The sequence below is a fragment of the Trichosurus vulpecula genome, chromosome 6 (assembly GCF_011100635.1).
Source record: "Trichosurus vulpecula isolate mTriVul1 chromosome 6, mTriVul1.pri, whole genome shotgun sequence".
NCBI lineage: Eukaryota > Metazoa > Chordata > Mammalia > Diprotodontia > Phalangeridae > Trichosurus > Trichosurus vulpecula.
This window is the reverse complement of record NC_050578.1, coordinates 6397494-6417847: the sequence shown is the minus strand read 5'-3', so window position 1 is coordinate 6417847 and position 20354 is coordinate 6397494. Positions and strand designations below refer to the sequence as shown.

At 44.3% G+C, this 20354-nt stretch overlaps 1 protein-coding gene across 3 annotated transcripts in view; it reads right to left on the bottom strand.

The window, feature by feature from the left end:
* The window catches only part of MYOZ2 (myozenin 2), a 53771-nt gene that overhangs the window by 22144 nt on the left and 11273 nt on the right, over positions 1-20354 (bottom strand). For all 3 annotated transcript variants that reach the window (XM_036762461.1, XM_036762462.1, XM_036762463.1), the window contains exon 3: positions 9833-10002. In XM_036762461.1, the coding sequence (XP_036618356.1) occupies positions 9833-10002 (170 nt within the window). The remainder of the gene's footprint in view (positions 1-9832; positions 10003-20354) is intronic.

Sequence of the window (20354 nt, the reverse complement as noted above, 5' to 3'; positions counted from 1 at the left end):
GATCTGGCTTCCAACCATGCCTCTCTCATCTTATGCTTGTGAAAATGATTTCTCGAACCCAAATGCAAGACTTCACATTGATTCCTATGAAATTATATTGTCTTACACTCAGCCTTTTGAGTTATTTTCAGTTCTTTATTCTGTAATCCAACATGTTCTATCTTTCCCACACACCCCACCCCATCCTGCTCCAGATTTGTGTCATCCCCAAATCTGGTAAGCATCCAAGCCCTTGATTAAAACATCGAGTAGCAATAGAACAAAGTACAAATCTATAGAGGGCTTCCCTTAAATTGACATTGACCTATTATTGACTATTCTTTGGGGCTAGTCCTTCAAGCACTTACTGTCCATTCATCTAACCCACTTGCCCCCATTTTTTCCACAAGATTAAAATGAAAAGCTGTTAAGTGCTTTGTTTTACCCTGGGTAAACAGTGTCTATATATCCAATAACCCTATTAAAAAAGAGAAATAGGATAATGTAGCATGACCTGTTTTTAATGAAGCCATCCTGGCTCTTTGTGATCACTACTTTCCTTTCCAAATCTTCACTAACCATCCCTTTCCTATTATGTGCTAGAATTTCGCCAGGATTGAAGTAAGCCCATTAACAGATTTCATTCTCTTCCATTTCTTGTATGTTGGGACATTAGCTCTTCTCCAATCTTGTGATACTCTTTCATATTCTTTGTAATTTTTTTGGTAGATCACTAAAAGTGATTAAAAACTCCCAGTTCTTGGAACTTCCAGTACCTTGGAAAGTAATTCCTCTGGCCTCGGTGACCTGACTTCATCACAGACATCTATCTAAGTTCTCTCTTAATATGCTCTTACTTATCTTGAGATTTATTTCCCTATAAGCAATTCTTCTATTTCCCACCCCCACCCCACCCCCAAGTTTGGCAGTTTGCTTAAAGTCATACGCAAACATTGAAGGTAGAATGGAGACAACTGGACTCAAGGGCAGAAATTCTGGACATGGACAGATAACAGATCACAGGCCTGTCTATCTGAAACTAGAAAGGAGCTCAGAAGTTATTTAATTTAACCCGGGTCCTCTGACTTCCAGCCCAGGATTCTCTCCCCCTCATCACACTGTCTAGTCTAGTGCTAAGTGCCAGGAATTCTAGGAATCAGTCAGCTGGGTTCCGTCCCAACTTTTGCTATTGTTGTGTAACTCAAACCTACAAGCAATCAGCACTGGGTAGTGTGGTCTCTTCTATGTAAGAGGGATGGAAAAAGAGCCCTCAGTAGGATCATATAATTTTAATTAGTGAGATGGATGCTTTTCTATCTCATACAAGAAGAACCTATTGACATCCGGTTTCCAGAGCAAGACGTTATTGACACCACTCATATTCTTTGAGTCTTTTACGGGAAATTCTTTCAGTTGTTATTCTGCCTCTTTTTTTTTCATTTGAAATCCAGTCCCAAAGGATGATTGAACAAGGAATGAATTAATATATTATGGGAGTATTGCCTTGCAGTTTGCTGAAATGTACAATGAGGAGCATTGGAGTTTTGGAAAGGGAGATCTGGTCTGGATTTTAAGGAAGATCTTCTGGGCAGTTAGAGCTTTTCAAAGAACAGTGGACAGAATCCAGAACCCCGAATTTGGGGTCAAGGTTAGGTGTCAGAGGAGCTGGGTTCAAATTTTGCCTTTGATGCTTGCTACCTGAGTGACCATAAACAGTCACTGGCCTCTCTGGACATTTGTTTCCTCATCTGAAAAATGAGGGAATTGGACTCAATGACCTCTGAGGTTTTTTCCAGCTCTGAATCTAGGGTCCTCTGATGTTCTGTCATTTGTACTTTACTTGGGAAGCATTAGGGAGCCATGGAAGGTTCTGGAAGAAAAATCTGGCATGGCCATATACATTATCCTTTGAAAAATAGAATGAATTGTCATAGGAGGTAATGAGATCCCCATCAGTAGAGGCCTTGAGTCTAGGACCAGATAACGAGGCATCAAAAGCATAGAATAGCAGACCCACAGAATGAGAAGAGGGCCTCAAAAGCTTACTAGCTCTTGGCCTTACTTTCCTCATATGTCAAATGAGGAATGTGCACTAGATGGCCCCTGAAATCTTTTCTAGCAAAACATCTATGGTTCCATAGCATAATAATAGGTAGAGCAGTGGCTAGAACATTTGGGCTCAGAATCAGAAATATTCCTGGCCCAAGACATGTAGTAGTTGTGTGACCCTGGGCAAGTCACTTAACCCTGTTTGCCTTAGTTGATTTATCTGTAAAATGAGCTGGAGAAGGAAGTGGCAAACCACTCTAGTATCTTTGCCAAGAAAACCCAAAATGGGGTCATGAGAGTTGGACATGACTGAAGGGACTGAACAACAACAAAGCATGATAAGAAGCCAATCTAATCTAGTCCAACTTGAAAATCCCTTCTTCAGCATCTCCCCCAAAGTGATCATCTGACCTCTGCTTGAAGGGAGAGATACATCACCACTAGCTGAGGCAGCCCATCCCCCTCTTGGACAATTTAAATTACTAGGAAGTTTCTCTTTATATTGACCAAAAATCTATGTCTTGGAACCCAAACTGAGACCCAGAGAGGTTAGGAACTTGCCCAGGGTCACACTACTTCTTGTTCTACCACTGGGGCCAAGCAGAAATCTAATGCCTCTTCTATGTGATGGCCCTTCAAAGACTTGAAGACAGCTAATTTTACCCCTGGCCCAGTCTTTTCTTTCAATGAAACATCTCTAGATTCTTCTTCCAGAACATTGTAGGAAGAATTCTTGTTAGGGTCTGGGCTGGACCAGCTGATGACTTCTGAGGTCTCTTTTCAACTCTGAGACTCTGGAATTCCATGTATGAAATTGATGGGGTGCTTGTGCTTGGACCCTAATTCTACCAGCCTCTGCTTGGGTGCCTGTGCCTGAACCCCAATTCCAAAACCACATCCAGTTCTAAAATCACATCTCTCCCTAGCTTCAAAATACTGTTTCTCTAGCTCAAGGGCAGCATGCCCCAGCAGAACACATCTCTACTCCTTTCATAGTAGACTGTGTTCTGATAATTGGCTATGTATTGGGTCATGACCATATTTACTACTTACTGACCTCATTGATACGAATCCCAGATATAGTCAAATGTATACTCTCTTACATTTATTTTGTCTTACACTTTATGAAAGCCACCTAGATCTTCCCCGTCAGCCCTGACCGATAGTTAACTTAGTGACATTTCATAGTCAAAACCACACCTCCTCCTATCCCCGCCTTGGGCTATTTCCCAGTGAACTCTGGGTAATACACCTGTGCACTAGATACAAAAAGTACATGTTCCTTTAAGAACTGACCACCCCTTAAACTTAACCACTCCTTAATCCCACCCCAAGACATCTACTTGACATGTTTCACCCCTAAATCTCTTATAAAAGCTTTCCCTGCACCCCTCTAAGGTTGCAGGTTCCCTAAGAACTCTTGCCCACTGTAAAGCATAATAAATCTTTGCCACCTTGACTTAAAGAATGCTTGAGATTGTGAATTCATTCCAGATGGCCCCAACTCTCTCTAGTACTCAGTTACTTGAGGGGTACTCCCCCTCAACCAGGAACTCCAGCCCTGGAAACTTTAGTTTTGGCATTCCCAAATCCCTGGGTTTTTTTTACCCTCAACAAAATTATGGAGCATCATTTGGGACACAGCTGCTCAGACTATAATAGCAGAAGTTCCCAAGAACACGCTGTCATAGTGATTTGTTGTATGTTTTTTCCAAACTATAATTACAATTCTGTCTATGGATTAGCAGAATAAACAGAAGAGATTAATAACTGGTGTCATTCCTGAGTTTACAAGATCTCTGTGCATATTCAACTATTTGAGGAACTTCTCTTGTCCCCTCCCTTTCTTTTATTCCAAGACAGACCTGTTGGATAACTTCCTTTCTCTTGGTGCTGAAAGAGGATGATTATCTAACCTGGGACAGTCATATGAGGTTGGAATGGTTTTAGGCAGCTTCTCCAGGGACCACAGATGTATTTTGCTAAAAGCACACTAGACATAATTATAGGGTCACATAATTTCACATTTATCCACACTGCAAAGTCTCAAGCCACCCTTTGCAATGTCAGGAGGTGACTGGGGCATGCTGTCTGACTGGCTTCATCATTGGGTCTGGACCTGACATTGAGGATGTTCATTAACGTGGAAAAAAGTTAACAATCAAACTATAATAATAGTTTGCATTTCTAGAGAGCTTTGGGTTTATTAATCGCTGTCCTCATGAGAGCTGTCTGTGATAAGTAGTCAAGGCTGATTACCTCAATACATAAATCAGAATACCTCAAAGACCTCTAACGTGATCTGCTAGAAAATACCAGCAGCAAGATTTGAATTTAGATTGCAGCACAATAAAGGGGAAGGACCTCAGAGATCATGGAGTCCAATTCCTTCATTTTATAGATAATGATAATAATGATTACTAATAGCTAACATTTATGTAGTGCTTACTATATGCCAGGCACTGTGCTGATACAATTATTATCTCATCTGATCCTCAGAAGAACCCTGAGAAATGGGTACTATTTCCCATTTTACAGATGAGGAAACTGAGGCAAACAGGGGTTAAGTGTCTTTTCCAGGGTTACACAGCAATAAGTATCTGAGGTGGGATTTGAACCCACATATTCCTGATTCTAAGTCCAGCACTCCACTTCATTTATGATTAGTATCAGGGCCATGTCTATGTGCATACAGGGAAGAAGATGCATGAGAAAATCAGGTAGGTAGAATGGACTTGCCTTGGCAACTAAAAGGCTAACTTGACATAGTTGTGATGATTTTTCCTTGTCTTAAAATGCTTTTAATAGCCGGTGAAAATGATGAAGCTACTTTCCTCACCAGAATGCTTTATGGCAGGCAGTACTAAGTTAGGATCCCCAGTTTGCTGGAACTCAGAGAGGTTAAGCGGCTTGCCCAGGGTCATACAGCTAATAAGTGAAAAAGCCAGTTCTGAATTCTGGCTTGAGGCTGGGACCAGTGGCCTCTTTCCACTAGATCACAGTGAAATGGGCATTTTTACTCCTGTCAAACCAACCAGTTCCCATTTACAATATAAAAAAAATATTATGGGGAATATTGATTGGTCTGTTTGTAAGCCTTTCCTGACTCTATCCTTCACAGAGCCTCCAGAGGGATGGGGTAGTTGTAGTTTCAGTCACATTCCCTCCAGCCCCCAATAAACTCCAGACTTTCCCTATTGGCTCTAGAATAAAATATAAAGACCTAGCCATTTTTCTAAAAATGACTTTGCTAAAAAAAATATTCAAGAAACATCAATTCATACTTCATTTCAAGCTTGGAAGAAAATATTTGATTTATTGACTTTTTATTGAAAAGTGTTTATTGGCCCATTTGTGTGTGTGTATGTGCATGTATGTGAATAAATGTGAGTATGTGCATGTACACATTTGTATACTTTGGAGTTGGCATGGGGGGGGGATCATTACATTTAAATAACACAGAGATATAGCTTTGTATTATAAGGAGAACATTGCTCTGGGAGTCATTGCCCTGGCTTCAGTCAGGTTGGCTACATGCTACCATTTTCCCTCTTGGCCCCAACTTCCTCAACTGCAAATGATATGGTTGAATGAGATGATCCTTGAGGTCTTTTTTATTCAGTGTGATAAACCCTATCCCTGGAATCAGAGGACCTGGGTTCAAATCCTACTTAACCTTTCTGAGCCTCAGTTTCCCCATCTGTAAAGTGAGGGAGTTGAACTAGACAGCCTCTCAGGTTCTTAGCATCTCTGAATTGAGGATCCTTCTGGTCCCTGCTTCCTAGAAGGTGATCTTCACCTGCATTCCAAAGTTTCTAAAGCATGAAATAGATGTCCTCTCATTTCTAGTTCTCTGTTGATACCAAAGGAGACAGAAAATCAGCTAGCTATCCATGCCCACAATAGGATGGACTGCAGTGGCTTTCTGGAGTTCTCCCAGAGCATTGATGGTGAGGTCAGAAATAGAACATGACATCCTGACTCCAGGCTCGATGCCATGCCCAGGAGGACATACTGTTCCCATTAAGATGGAAAGATATCGACATCGTACATCAGAAACCCTTTGATCATCTACCCTAGGGATTCACAGTTGCCAGAAACATCCTTGCAGAGACAAGTGATATAAAAGTGACAGACCCTGGACAACTGGTTTCAAAAAGAACTCAAGACAGTCACGGACATCTTAAGCTTCTCCGTGGTCATCAGGCAAACGGTGCCAGGTTCTGCTTTACTGCTGTCTGTTGAGAAGGGGTGAAACCAATAGGAATGGTGTTTGTAAATTGTAGTGTTGTACTTGATTTCATCACTGGTTTTGCTTTCTTTGGATCCCCGGTGCTTAGCAAAGTGTCTGGTACGTAATAAGGGCTTGAGAAATGTTTGTTTGTTGGCTGACTGATTGATTCCATGAGTTTATTTTCTTAGGGATGTGGAAAGGAGGAAAAAAAATCGATATAGAACTTGCTTAAGTACTATAGGGAAAAGATTCCAAATAACCCAAACCATTATTACTATTAAGCTCTGCTGGTGGAGGCTGGTCATACACACAATTGGGTTATTTCTAAAAGTTCCCCACATTGACCGACATGGAGGAAAACCCAATTCATAATCAATGAAGAGCTAGGCTTCTGAGCCACAGTTACGTTGTCCAATGCCTCCATCATGTAGGCGAGGAAACTGAGACCCTGAGAGTGTTTTATTTGCTTAGCAATCTGTGACTCCGACTCAGATCCACTGATGCCAAAAGTGAGTATTCTTCCTACAATACAAGACTGCTAATCCTCAAGACATTAGCCAAAGCACTTTATCAGGAGATGGATGGATGGATAAATGGGTGGGTAGGTGGGTGGGTAAGTTATGAAGTCATTAGTGAGGGACAGAGAATTTGGAACTCAAAAATATTTGTAAAATGAGTGTTAAAATTGCTTTTACATGTAATTGGAGAAAAACTAAATATCAAATTTTAAAAAGTTATTAGCATTGTTCTTAAATTACTTGGATGGGCCTGAAGTTAGGCTATCTAACCTTGTTAAACAAGGTACCTGGAAATTCATATTATCTGGGATAGAGGTTTCAGAGAGCAAAGATTACATACTAATTTCTTTTTTAGAATAATTTTTATTGGAATCATTTATTTCTATATAACTTAAATTTTCTCCTCCTCTTACCCCTATTTGAAAACTGGTTTTCAAAAAGTCACAATGCCTTCATCAGAAAGGAGGACATTTTGTTACTATGGTGGAGAAGGCAGTATGATATAGTGATGAGAGGACTGAACTCGGGGTCAAGAAGCCCTGAATTCAAGTCGTATCCCTGACACATGCTCACTGTGTAGCCCTGGGCAAGGACATAACCACGACCGTTTAAGAGTCTAAGCTCATAGAGGAATGGCCAGTTCCTATCCCAGGGAAACCGCAGATTTGGATCAAAAAAGAAGAGAAATATGGAAAAGAAGTCAGCAGATTCCATTCTCCTTTCAGTGCTGTTTAAGAAGGAAACATGACCAAGGTCAATTTCAGAAGGACGGAACCCAGAGAAGGAGAAGGAGCTTTCAGGTGCTCTCCAAATCACTTAGGTCCCCAGACTTGAGGTCATCTTTGATTTCATTTCCTTCATTCCCTAAATCAATCCTAACTCATTCTGTTTATTTTTTCCTTCTAAATATCTCTTGTTGCCATCCCTTCCACTCTTTAGTCCAAGCTCTTCCAACAGATACCTAGTGGATCTCTGACTCCAAATATCCCCACCTACAAAGTAAGGAGGGGACTCCTTACTTTGCGCAGAGGACTTACAGAGCACTCAATAAATGTTAGTTTTTACTGCAGTTCATTCTGTGTGTCATTCCCAAATGAGTCAGTGGTTAGAGCAGTGGACTTAGAGGGAAGAAGACTTCAGACTCTTACTAGCTGTGTGACCCTGGTCAAGTCACTGAACTGAGTCTGCCTCAGTTTCCTCACCTGTAACATGGAGATATAGTAGCACCTCCATCCCAAGGTTGCTATGAGGACCAAAGGAGATAACCAAAGTGAAGGAAGTGCTTTGCAAACCTCAGAGCACTCAATAAATGTTAGTTTTTACTGCAATTCATTCTGTGTGTCATTCCCAAATGAGTCATCCTTAAACACTGCTCCCTCCAGGGCCTCCTCTATTCAGAAATCTCTTACCTACCTCTGTGTACTCAGGATGTCCAGTCTATGCCACCCTGCCTGGCTTTCACACCCACCTTTGCTTGATGCAGCCTGGTCTTACTTCCCACTCCTCCCAACAGATGTCCTCCCTCTGAATCAAACTGGGCTCTTCCCAGTCCTGGGAAGCAGCTGCCATCTTTGTGCTGTCCTTCATTCACCAAAGGTCCCCTCCCTGGGGACACCATGGCCTCCACCCAGCTGACTGCTATCCACCCTCCAGGCTCTCAGCTCAAGGTCCACCTTCTCTATCTCTACTGGCCTCTCCTCACAGTTCCCTTCTCTGATGTCCTCCAGTACTCACTGGCCCTACTACACAACTGAGAACCCATGATCATGGCCAGAAATGTTTAGCCTTTGGTAATCAGACACAGGGTTAAAGATTTAGGACTTGAGGGGACCTTAGAGGTCAATGAGCACAGACCCCTCATTTTGCAGAGAAAGAAACAGAGATTATGGGACTTGCCCAAGGTCAACCAGATATTAAATGGCAGAGGTGAGATTTATGGGATGTAGATTTTAGAGTTAGAAGGGACCTTTAGAGACATTTGACTTCGGTCCCTTCCTTTAACAGATGAGGTTAAGAGACTGCACCAGGGTCACACATCTAGTAAATGTCCAACATAGGACAGTTCTAGTTCCCTGTCTAGACAGTTATGTGACACAATGCATAGAACACTGGACCTAGAGTCAGAAAGCCCTGAAATCAAATCAGTATTTAGACAATTACCAGTTGTGTTTTCCTAAGCAAGTCTCTCTGTCTCCCTTAATCTTCCTCTACTGCAGTTTCTTCTGTTATAAAATGGGGAGAATAAAGCACCTGCCTTCCAGGGTTGTAGTGAAGATGAGATGAGATTATCTGTAAAGCACTGAGCACATAGCAGGCACTTGATAAATGCTTGTTTCCTTCCTCCTTCCCTTTCTTCCTCCCTTCCTTTTTCCCTTCCTTCCCTCCTTCCTCCCTCCTTTCCTCCCTCCCTCTCTCTGTCCCTCCTTTCTTTCTTCCTTCCTCTCCTCCGTCCCTCTTTACCTCCTTCCTTCTCTCTCCTCTCCTTTCCTTTCCTCCTTCCATTCTTTTTTCCTTCCCATACGTGAGCTGCTGGGCTGTGCTTCAGGCAACAGACACACAATTAGGTCTCAACTCCCTAGTGATTCTGTAATTTCCACAAGAATGGAGAAAATGTTTCAAACTCCTTTATCTCCAGGGGTAGGTAGCACAGGGATGTTCCCAGAGGGAATGAAACTCAGGAAAATGTAGGTAATGTGAAAACGAGAGGTACCAAACAAAATTTACAGATCCTTGTTTCATGGCTGATTGGAGAAGTTGGAGAGATGGATTGGAAGTGAGGCAATGGTTATAACGAACAGGTGAAAGCTGAAGAAGGGCTGAGAAGCAGGTGACCAAATGTATGTTCAGTCATTCTTCATCCTCTAACTGGACACTTGCTATTTCACTAGAAATTGCTCAGACAACCAGCCTCCCATGATAGGTTTTGTGCTTTTTTTATCCAAAGAGCGGTTCTTGGTTTGAAAGATACTGTGGCTTTGCCCTGGTGCCATGTACCCCACTGGGAAACCCACATGTGTTGAGAAGCTGAGCATGCCCCACAGTAGATACTCACATTCATTTCTGCTTTGGATTCACAATGGAAGTTTTCAAATGTGTACTTCTCTGATCTCCTCTGGCGCCTCTTGAACAGTCTGGCCCCTCGGTTACTGAGAACTGACAGTTCTTCCAGCATGATGTCTCTGGGAATGCTGAGCTTTTTGCCCAGGTCCATACCATCTACTTCTGCAAGCAAGAGACAAGATCCTGGTCACCCTATGCTCGATGTTTCTGGATGTTGGCTTAATTTGGCACCTATAGTACTTTCTCTCTCAATCTCTCTCTCTCTCTCTCTCTCTCTCTCTCTCTCTCTCTCTCTCTCTCTCTTAGATTTTAAAAGCTGAGAGGATCTGTTTTTAAGCTGTTATGATGCCATCTAGCAGTGACCTATTCTTCTGGTTTCCTGTTCAACAGGACTCCTCTGCCCTCACTACAAAAGGGAGTAAAATCCCTCCATTTTCTCCAGTGGAAGAAGAGTCAGATTGGGTGTGATCCACCAATGGTTTCTACCATTCCAGCCTTCTGTGGGAAACAGAAACATAATTTAAGAACGGATTGGAAAGCCTGGCCTCAAAAAAGAGTTATATGAAAAGGCATTTGTCTTCTTTGCAGAGGACTATGGGTGTGAAACATTATGGACAATGTCAGAATTTTTCACTGCATTGGTTAGTTCTGTTGAACTTTTTTAAAAAGTCTTTTAAAAATTCCTTTTATTGCTCTCTGGGAAGGGAAGGGAAGGGATAGTAGTACCTTGGAAATTGTAGATGATGTAAAAACCTATCAAAATTTATTTTTAAAATGAAAAAGTGGTTAAGATAAGCATTCTCAGATTAAGGAGCAACTAAGCCATATGACGAATATTCATAAGGATTTAAATTTTCTGGTGTGTCCATCATCCCTATGTGTGGGGAGGAGGGAGGTGTAGAGCCAGGCAACATAAAAGCTCCCCCAGGACGCTGTTCATTGTACCACCCTGCTGCCCTCAGGCACTCAGACCCCAGTTCTCTTGCTCCTTCGCTTGGTGCTGGCCCAAAGGAGATGTCAGATGACTTGATTTCCAGCTTCTCCCTTTGACAATCCACCATTGGGCTAGATAGTAAGTTCTTATTCTTGTCTCAGTGAACTTGTTTTTGAGTGTGTTGGGAACTGCATTTCCATATAACTGATTTCCTTTGTAATCCTATGCACTGGATTTTTTACATTTAAAAATGATTCTGAAAAGGAATTCATAGACTTCCCTGGACAGTTAAGGGGCTTCCATGACACAGAAAAGGAACCCTTATGGAACCCCTGCTCTAGAGGAATTCCTGATGAAATTTCAGGGTCGCCAGCAGCACCCATAGGCTTTCAGCCATGTAGAAACTGCTGCGAGCCTGCTTGGCTTCGGGCAAGTCCCGACCACTCGGACCCTCAATGTCCTATTCTATAAAGTGGGGCAATTTGACTAAATCCAGAGTTCTTGCTCCTTGGGCAGCCTGGTGAAGCTCGTGGAGTCCTTCCCAGAATGATGTTTTTAAATGCAGAAAATGAAGCACACAGTAGTTCAAAGGAAACCAGAGGTCAGTGAAAATAAAGAGGTCATTTTTTCCCATCGGAGTTCACCAACCTCCCGAAATACATCCAGGGACCCTGCGGACACCAGGTAAAGAGCCCCCACTACCTGTGGGTAACAAGCTGAGAATGCCTGGACTCTCAGGTCCTTACGGCTCTAAAGTCTCTGATGCTACACTCTCTCTGGGGCTCAGTTCTCTTCTCTATAAAATAATTGTGGGGGGGGGGGGGAGGAGGTGCGTAGATAATCTCTAAGGCACCTTCCAGCTTTCAGGTGCTGTGGGAACATGGCTACGAATGGAAAGGAATCAGAGCCACAAGTGGCAATTGTACTTGGGGACAGTGGCCCTGACCGTGCCCCCAGTTCAACTAGCCAATGCTGGAGCAATGGGGGTGGGGTGGGGGGACCGGAAGGAGCTCATCTGGGGTGTGGTCACCAGGGGGAGAAAGTGGACCATCTGGTAGCCTCTTATTTTAACTAATTGTCCTTACACTTTTCAAGCTAAGAATGTCCTCTAAATAGGACCACCCTAGGCACAGCCCCATTTGCCATGTCCTAGTTACGACTTTGATAAGCCTCTGCACCTCATGAAAACTACCATGGCTTTCAGCTTCTGAGTGAACCCAGCTGATGCCTGGGCCCCACGGAGCTGAGTCCCCGCCAGTTGCCATGTAGGGCCTGAACAATGCACATCATAGTGTTGCCTGATAAATGATCTGCCTCTTCTATTATCTGTTTCCTCACACTCATTGCTGGGAAGGCTGTCTCTGTGAGATTAGATCATCCATTGAAAATAACCCCAGTCAGCCGTGTTCACGGAGTGACAGCACCATGCTGATTAGCTGCTGGGGGCATTCAGCCTCTTAAAGGTTCCGACGGGGGAAGAATGGCTCTAGAACCGAACCAATTCATGGCTGTGGGTTCAAGGTCTGGGGCTTTTTAAAAATCCTTTTAAAATCAGTGACTATGAAAAGGCCAAAAGCCATCTTTGTAGTAGCGGATGAGGGCCTTAGACTTCATCTGACTGATTCCCATGGAGAACCTGAGCTCTCCGGCCATCAGAAAGATGATGTCCCCATGCCTCATGTCTGTGAGCTGGTCTCATGTAACTCCTATTCTGGGCAGCTAGGGTTAGGGTTAGGGCAGTGAGGGGGCATAGTGCATAAAGTGACCAGCCTGGAATCAGGAAGAAGTCAGTTCAAATGTGCCCTCAGACACTTACTAGCTGTAAGACTCTGGGCAAGTCACTTAGTCCTGTTTGCCTCAGTTTCCACATCTGTCAAATGAGCTGGAGAAGGAAATGGTAAACCACTCCAGGATCTTTGCCAAGAACACCCCAAGTAGGGTCACAGACAGAGTTGGACATGACTGAACAATGAAAGGGTCAGAGCGGCTGAGCGATCAAACACAAGACATGAAGATTTTCAAGTTTACAAGACTTTTTTCCTCCTTTTGTATTTTATCCCATGATGCTATGAATTTCAGAAACCTGATGGAAGTTCATGGTTTGCCTTGAGAATGGCAGGAATTCTTGATGGTGTGAGAGAATGCTCCTGTCTAATGGGCACACACTGAAATGTTACACCCCACCCCACCCCACCCCCAGTCTTCTCCAGCCCCTGCCTTGTCATCTGGGCATGAAAGGTTTTTGTTTTTATTTTAAACTTTATGGCACCTCCCCCTCCCTACAAAAGAGGCAAATAGCCTGTTCATTAACTTTCATGGTTGTGTAGTTATCTGATCCCATTTCTGTTAGTAGATTTTCACTCTGAAATTGGAGTCTGTCTTCTGGAAATCCCAAAGAAGGGTCAAAACCTCCCTTTCCTGGTGCAGTGGGTGAAATGCTGGTTCTGGAGACAGGGGCCGTGGCCCACGATGATAACTTTGTCTTCGCCTCCCCAGCCTAGCAGGCACCTAGCACTTAGTGGCTGAGCATTTAACCGATGCTTATTGATTGACTAATCACCACCTATGTGATCTGGGGCAGGTCACTTAATTTCCCTGGGACTCAGTTTCCCCATTGGTAAAATGTGAGAGTTGGTTGAGAGGACCTGAGAGATGCCTTCCAGTTCTAGGTCTATAAGACCGTGGACAAGCTTCTTGGGCCTCAGTTTCCTCATCTGTAAAATGTGACGGTCAGGCCAGATGGCCTCTGAGATCTACATAAGAGGGTGGATTCATCCTTTCATGGGGACAAGAGTTCACAGGTAGCTCTGCAAGGGGACTGGCCAAAGCATGTGTCAGAGGTCTTGGCAACAGCACACAGGCCTTGTAGGGCTCCCTTGTGTTTCTTAGCCTGAAATTTCATTGGATCATGGGTCTAGAGCTGGAAGAGACCTTCAGGATTATTCAGACCTGTTGTTGGTGAGTTATTTTCAGTCATGTCTGACTCTTCAAGAGCCTTTTAAAATTTTTTTGGCAAAGATCCTGCAGTGGTTTGCCATTTCCTTCTGCAGCTCATTTTACAGATGAGGAAACTGAGGCAAACAGGCTTAAGTGACTTGCCCAAGGTCACACAGCTAGTAAGTATCAGAGGCTGAATTTGAACCCAGGTCTTCCTGACATTTTAGGTCTGGCACTCCAGCCATCATGCCACCATGTCAAATTATCATCTGGTTCCCAAAGTGCCTGTAAAAGTTGGTTCCCCAAGAGCTGGTTTGCTGGGTGGAGGACGCTGTAGTGAGAAAGTAAAAAGAAGCTTCTTTTTTCCTTCCTGTGCTAAAGATGGAAGGTGAAGGGGACTGTCTGTGTACTGGACTCCAGGACATCGTAAACTGTTCTCACAAATGTACTCTGAGAGGCTCAGGTGAACGCTACATGAAAATGACTGACCTTTCCCTTCTCCTTCCACCCCACCCATGAATCAATTTAGAAAAGCCATCATCTCCCACTGCATCCCAAGCCATTGCCAGTCATCTTAGCTTTTGTCCTGCCATTGGACTTGGATGACTCTGGAGGAGACAGTGAGGCTGATGACGTTGCACGGCTCTGCCTCACTTAAATCTAATTCACCCTCCTGATATCACTGGTCCTCTTTGGGAACGAAGGATGGACATCAACAACTGATGCTAGAATATCGCAATGGTCAGGAAGTCCTGGATTCCAAATGCCCCCCAAGCACTGCCTCGCTCTGTGGCTCAGGGTAAGTCATAGAGCTTAGAACATAGAACATAGGTCCAGAGGGGCCTCAGTTTTCTCACCCAGAAAATGGGCAGATTATATTTGCTCTAAATCTACGGTCCTACCATCCCACTTACAGAAATGTCCATTCACCTATATTCTCCAAGGGGTGACTGAAGACTTTCCTGCTCTTGAGTTGAGGAAGGAAGCATACCAGCTTCCCCTCCTCAGCCCACCAGGCCAATGGTGGTTCATGGTTCATTGGTTTTGTGAGATGATATGAGGCATTTTCAAGCAAACAAAGCTTTTCTCAAGCAAGAGTCAGACGGCTGGGAGGGTGAGGGGTTTGGCAGCTCAGAGTCCAATAGAAATGTCTATGGAATCTCTGTTCTTCTGAGGCTTACAATGCCACCAGACCATGAAGAACCATTATTCTCAGCAGCTTCCTGTACCTGCAGTAAGGTCCTCCTCTTTTCCTCTCCCACCTGCACCCACAGTAAGTGGATAGAGCATCATCATTGGGCCAGACTGGGTATACTACAGAAGCAGCATGGTGCCAGGTGGGCACCACTATAGCCAGAAGAGCTGGACTCTGGTGGAGTCAAGAGATCTAGCTTTGAATTCTAGGTGTGGCAATTAGGGTAGGCAATGTGGTAGACTGAGAAAGAAGCTGGATCTGGACTCAAAGGTCCTGAGTTCTAATTCACTTACTATCTCTGGGACCTTGGACAAGTTCTTGACCTTGTCTGGCTCTCTACTTCCTCATCTGTAAAATGGGGATGTTAGGTTAGCTCATTTCCAAGCTCTAAATCTGTGCTACTAATTATGAGCTTTGTGACTATAGGCAAATCTCTTCCCTGAACCTCTCCTGCCAAATAGGTCTAATTATTAATAGCCACCCTGCCTCCATGATGGGGATGCCATGGAGAAAGCACATTGTAAGTGCCAGATGGAATTGTGAACCACAATTATAAGCCTGACACCGAAATCTGGTGACTGTGAATTATAATGTGGCAGAAAGTCCGGAAGACCTGGATTCAGATCTCACCATGGACGCTTCCTGGCTAGCTGAGCCTGGGAAAATCACATGACTTCTTTATCTTTATGCCTCCATTGCCTTCTCTGAAAAATAATGAGGTTGAGATTGCTGCTTTCTAAAATCCGTTCTGGGGCAGTTAGGTGGAGCGGTGGATAGAGCACCAGGCTGGAGTCAGGAAGACCTGAGTTCAATCTGGCCTCAGACACTCACTAGCTGTGTGACCCTGGGCAAGTCACTTAACCCTGTTTGCTTCAGTTTCCTCATCTGTAAAATGAGCTGGAGAAGGAAGTGGCAAATCACTTCAGTATCTCAAGAAAACCTCAGATGGGGTCGCAAAGAGTCAGACATTGACTAGCTGTGTGACCCTGGGGAAGTCACTTAACCCCGTTTGCCTCAGTTTCCTCATCTGTAAAAGGAGCTGGAGAAGGAAGTGCCAAATCACTTCAGTATCTTTGCCAAGAAAACCTCAAATGGGGTCTCGAAGAGTCAGACAGGACTGAAATTTCTGAATAGCAGCAGCAACAAGAACAACAACCACAAATCCCTCCTGGCTCTGACTCTGTGATTCAGTCAGTGGTCCTAGCTATGAGCAGAGGAGAGCATGAGCCCACGATGGGCCCAAGCTGCCATTCACACCTCTGACTCTATGATCCAATCAGTGGTCCTAGCTATGAGCAGAGGAGAGCATGAGCCCATGATGGGAGCTTCCCTTCACACCTCTGACTCTATGCTTCAGTCAGTGGTCCTAGATATGAGCAGAGGAGAGCATGAGCCCATGATGGGAGCTTCCATTCACACCTCTAACTTACTGACTGGTGACATTGATTGGCGTGAAGAGGGGCTCCCTACAGTCACATTCATGACCTCAGGATTGGCAATGCTGTGGGCCCCCTTTTCAATGCTATCAGGTCTGTCCTCCTTGGGGCAAATTAAAGGAAAAAACGGGCAATCCCTTGGCTCATTGCCAATGAGAACCAATGTAGGCTCCTTAGATCCAATGAGAAGGCAATGTGGGACAGTGGAGAACCAGCATTCAGTGCCAAAGGACTTGAGTTCAAATCCTACCTAGTCACTTCCTAGCTGAGACCTAGGATGAATCACTTAATTTCTCTGGGTCTCAATATTCTCATCTGTAAAATAGAGGAGGTGAACTGAATAGTCTAAAAACTTCCTTCCAGCTCTGAATCTGTGATCCCATAATACATAAAGCTGCCCCAGTGCAGAGCTTTATGTTCTCCCAGGAGATTACCTCCTTCAGACCATACATTCAAGGCCGCACATGAGCATGCCTGATATAAGGATGCCCTTCATTAGCTACGAGGGGATGTGGAAAGGGAATTAGCATTCTCCCTATCCCTGGACTGGCAGATGAAAGTCCTTTCTATCAGCCCCTCCATTCACTTTACATCCGGCAGGCATAGTGAAGCCTCATCACCTGTGATGTTGAGATTCTAATGGTGGATCCAGGAAGAGGTAGCTGATTCTGTGGTGCATTGACTAAAGAGAACAGGAAATTATTTAAAAAGTTTAAATCTGTTTGACTGTCTTGGCCAAGGCCACTTTCCTCTTGGGGCTTCATTTTCCTCATCTGTCAAATGAGGAAGTTGGACTGGCCTTGACTGTTCTTCACTTGGGCTCCCTCCCCACCCCCAGGGGTGTGCTAGAGGCCACTTATACCTGCTCATGAGAGTGATTGGTAAATCTTCAGTCTGAGCTTTGGAAATGGGCCAGTGCTACGAATCAGAGCTTGATTTATTGTTTTGTTGCTTGTCTAGACTTAAAACAAGTGATGGAGAAAATTATAATGATTCAAATTAATCTGAAAAGTTCATCTTTTCAGAGTTCTGAACTCCCCCAGAGAATTGGTTGTTAAACATTTATCAACACATTCCTAGATCCACACACCCAAATTTCAGGGGGTTGGTGGATGTGGATGGGAAAAAATATACCTTTAATTTTCACTAACCCTTAACTGAAATTTAGCGTTCTGTCCAGTTGTGAATTAAACAAAACAAAACATTGTTCTCAGGAGGGGTGTATAGACTTTACTAGATTAACAAAGAGGTCCAGGATAGGTTAAAAGCTCCTGGATTAGATAATTTCCAAGGTGGCTCAGTGGATAGAGGGCTAGGCCTGGAGTCAGGAAGACCTGAGTTCAAATCTAGCCTCTCTTACTGGCTATGAGACCCTGGGTAAGTCACCACCTCTGTTTGCCATCATCCACTGGAGAAGGAAGTGGCAAAGCATTCCAATATCTTTGCCATGCAAACCCCATGGACAGCCCAGTCCATAGGGTCCTGAAGAGTTGGACATGACTGAAAAACAAAGATTCTTTCCATCCAGGACATTCCTAGGATGGCATGAGAAAAGGCACAGGGGGTACACATTCACCCCACTAGCTCAGGATCCTCAATTCCCACTTGCAGATAATTATACGTGTTGGCCCCTTTCGCCTTTGCTGCAGCTCCCAAGCCCCTCCCTGGTGTTCCACTGGGCATTTTGGCAGGATCCCCAGTGCATGCTGGTCCCACGCTGGGCCCTTGGAATGATTACTCTAGCATACCTACTGCACAGCCCGGGGCCTTGTTCCTTCCCGTGACTTCCTTCCTCCAGTTTCTCAGAGTTATGTGAGTGCTGATGTGAAAACAAACCAAAGAACACCCCTCACCCTTTGAGATCCTTCCCTTGATTCCAAGGTTCTGCCCTGTGGCCCAGGTCAAAAATGCAAGAGTTTCTGAGCAGTCATTCTGAGAGGCCCAGTGATGGGATGGAAGGAGACTTAGCTGTGGCCAGAGCAGACCTGGCTTTGTTCTTCCTTGGCTGGGAGCCACTCGGCAAGCCACTGCCCCCTCTCCGTGCCACTGTGCTAGCTCATCTCTTCAGTCCTTCCGGGCCCTCAATCTTGTCTCATCCTGCGACATTATAATCCTGATTGCATAATTGTCCAGAATTTATGACATGTTCATCATAGAATGTACAGCCACCTTCTGGGAGAAGCCTCAGGGCTCCCTAAATGGGAACTGTCTTTTCAAAAACTCTTCTGGGTAAATATTGTTTTTCTCTTCCTTTGATGAGTATTAAACTGAGGAACACAGGACTTTGCTTAATCTTATGGCAGGAAGAGACCTAGAATTCGTTTCCCATATTTGTGTGCTTCTGCCTGTATTTGGAGTCTGAGGATTCAGGCAGAGTCTTGGCCCTGCCGCTGAGAATCATTAAATCCTTGAATGAGACCTAGGAAGAGCCTTATGTTCCCATCTCATCATGATCTGCCTATCCCAATAGCTTTGAGCTCCCATCCATCATTGTACAAATCTCATTTTCCAATGCCTGCTCCCTTACTCCCATCCCCCTGAAGTGACTCACTCTACAGATAAGGAAACTGAGATAAATGGCTTTCCTCTCTTCCCTGTGCCAATTTACTACCTGTGTGACCTTCAGCAAATTACCTAACCTCTGTGGGCCTCAGTTGCTTTATCTATAAAATGGAGGGGTTTGAGTCAATGACTTCTAAAACATCATCCATCTGTCAGTCTCTGATAATAGGATCAGATGCCTAATTTTACATTGTACACTAGAGAAGACAAGTGGCCAGGCACAGAGGAGGAAGATCCCTCCCTCAGTAGAAGAATTCCAGTATAGACGGACGGAGAGTCTCGATGGCCCTGGGCTCTTCGTGCATGGACTCTCCATGATGCTGTCTCTCTTCTCATTTTTGTAAGCAACGTGGTTTAGCAGGAAGGAGGCTGAACATGGAGACAAGACGGTGGAAGTTCAATCCTATCTCTGACGTTATCAGTTTGTGCCATTGTGGACAGATCACTTAACCTCCTGGAGTATCATTTCCTCATGTGTAAAATGGGGATGATAATCGCAGTAGTGCTTACCTCACACAGTTGTTGTGTGGTTCACATGAGCATAAGAGGATAAAGTGCCTTTTGTTTCGGTTGTCCAGTCGTGTCTGACTCTTCGTGACCCCATTTGGGGTTTTCTTGGCAAAGATACTGGACTGTTGCCATTTCTTCTCCAGCTCATTTGACAGAGGAGAAAACTGAGTTCAGTGACTTGCCCAGGGTCACACAGCTAGTCAGTGTCTGAGGCTACATTTGAACTCAGGTCTTCCTGACTCTAAGCCTGGCACACTCACTATCCACTGCACCACCTTCCAAATCATCAAACACTATACATCCGGGTGTCTCCTTATGGCCCATGGTAACAGTGGCGTTCGAGGTGAAGGTCTGTGTTCTGGATCTTCCTGAGGTCCTTTTACTCCCACTCCCCCTTTTCTGCAGCTGGAGAGAGCTTCTTCCATTCTCCCTTCTTCTTCTTCTACCAAATGTTCCTGTCTCTTCCTGACTCTTTTCTTTGTTGCTCAGTCCCAGTGGTCAGTATATTTGTGGGCTTGAGGGGCTTGGGCATGATGTGGGCAGCATGGGCAGAGGTGTGTGAGCGCAGTGAACTGGCCTACACTCACTCCTCATTCATTCATTCATTCATTCATTCAACAAAAGCCAGCACTTATCAGCCATTACTCACATTAATAAATGTGCATCATGACGTCAATGTGCAGCTGGCATTTCTACAGTGTTTGAAGGTTCGCAAAGCACTTTGGGTCATTTAATTGGGAACAATCCTGTTCTATAAGGATGATTACCCCCATTTTGCAGATAAGGAAACTGAGGCTCAAATATGTCTACTAACTTCGCCAGAGTCACACAGAAAATCCCAGTCAGGCCAGGACAGAAATCGAGGTGTTTCTGACCAGTTCTGGCACTCATGAACTCATAGAATTTGAGAATCAGAAAGGCGTCTGCAGCCCAGATCTAG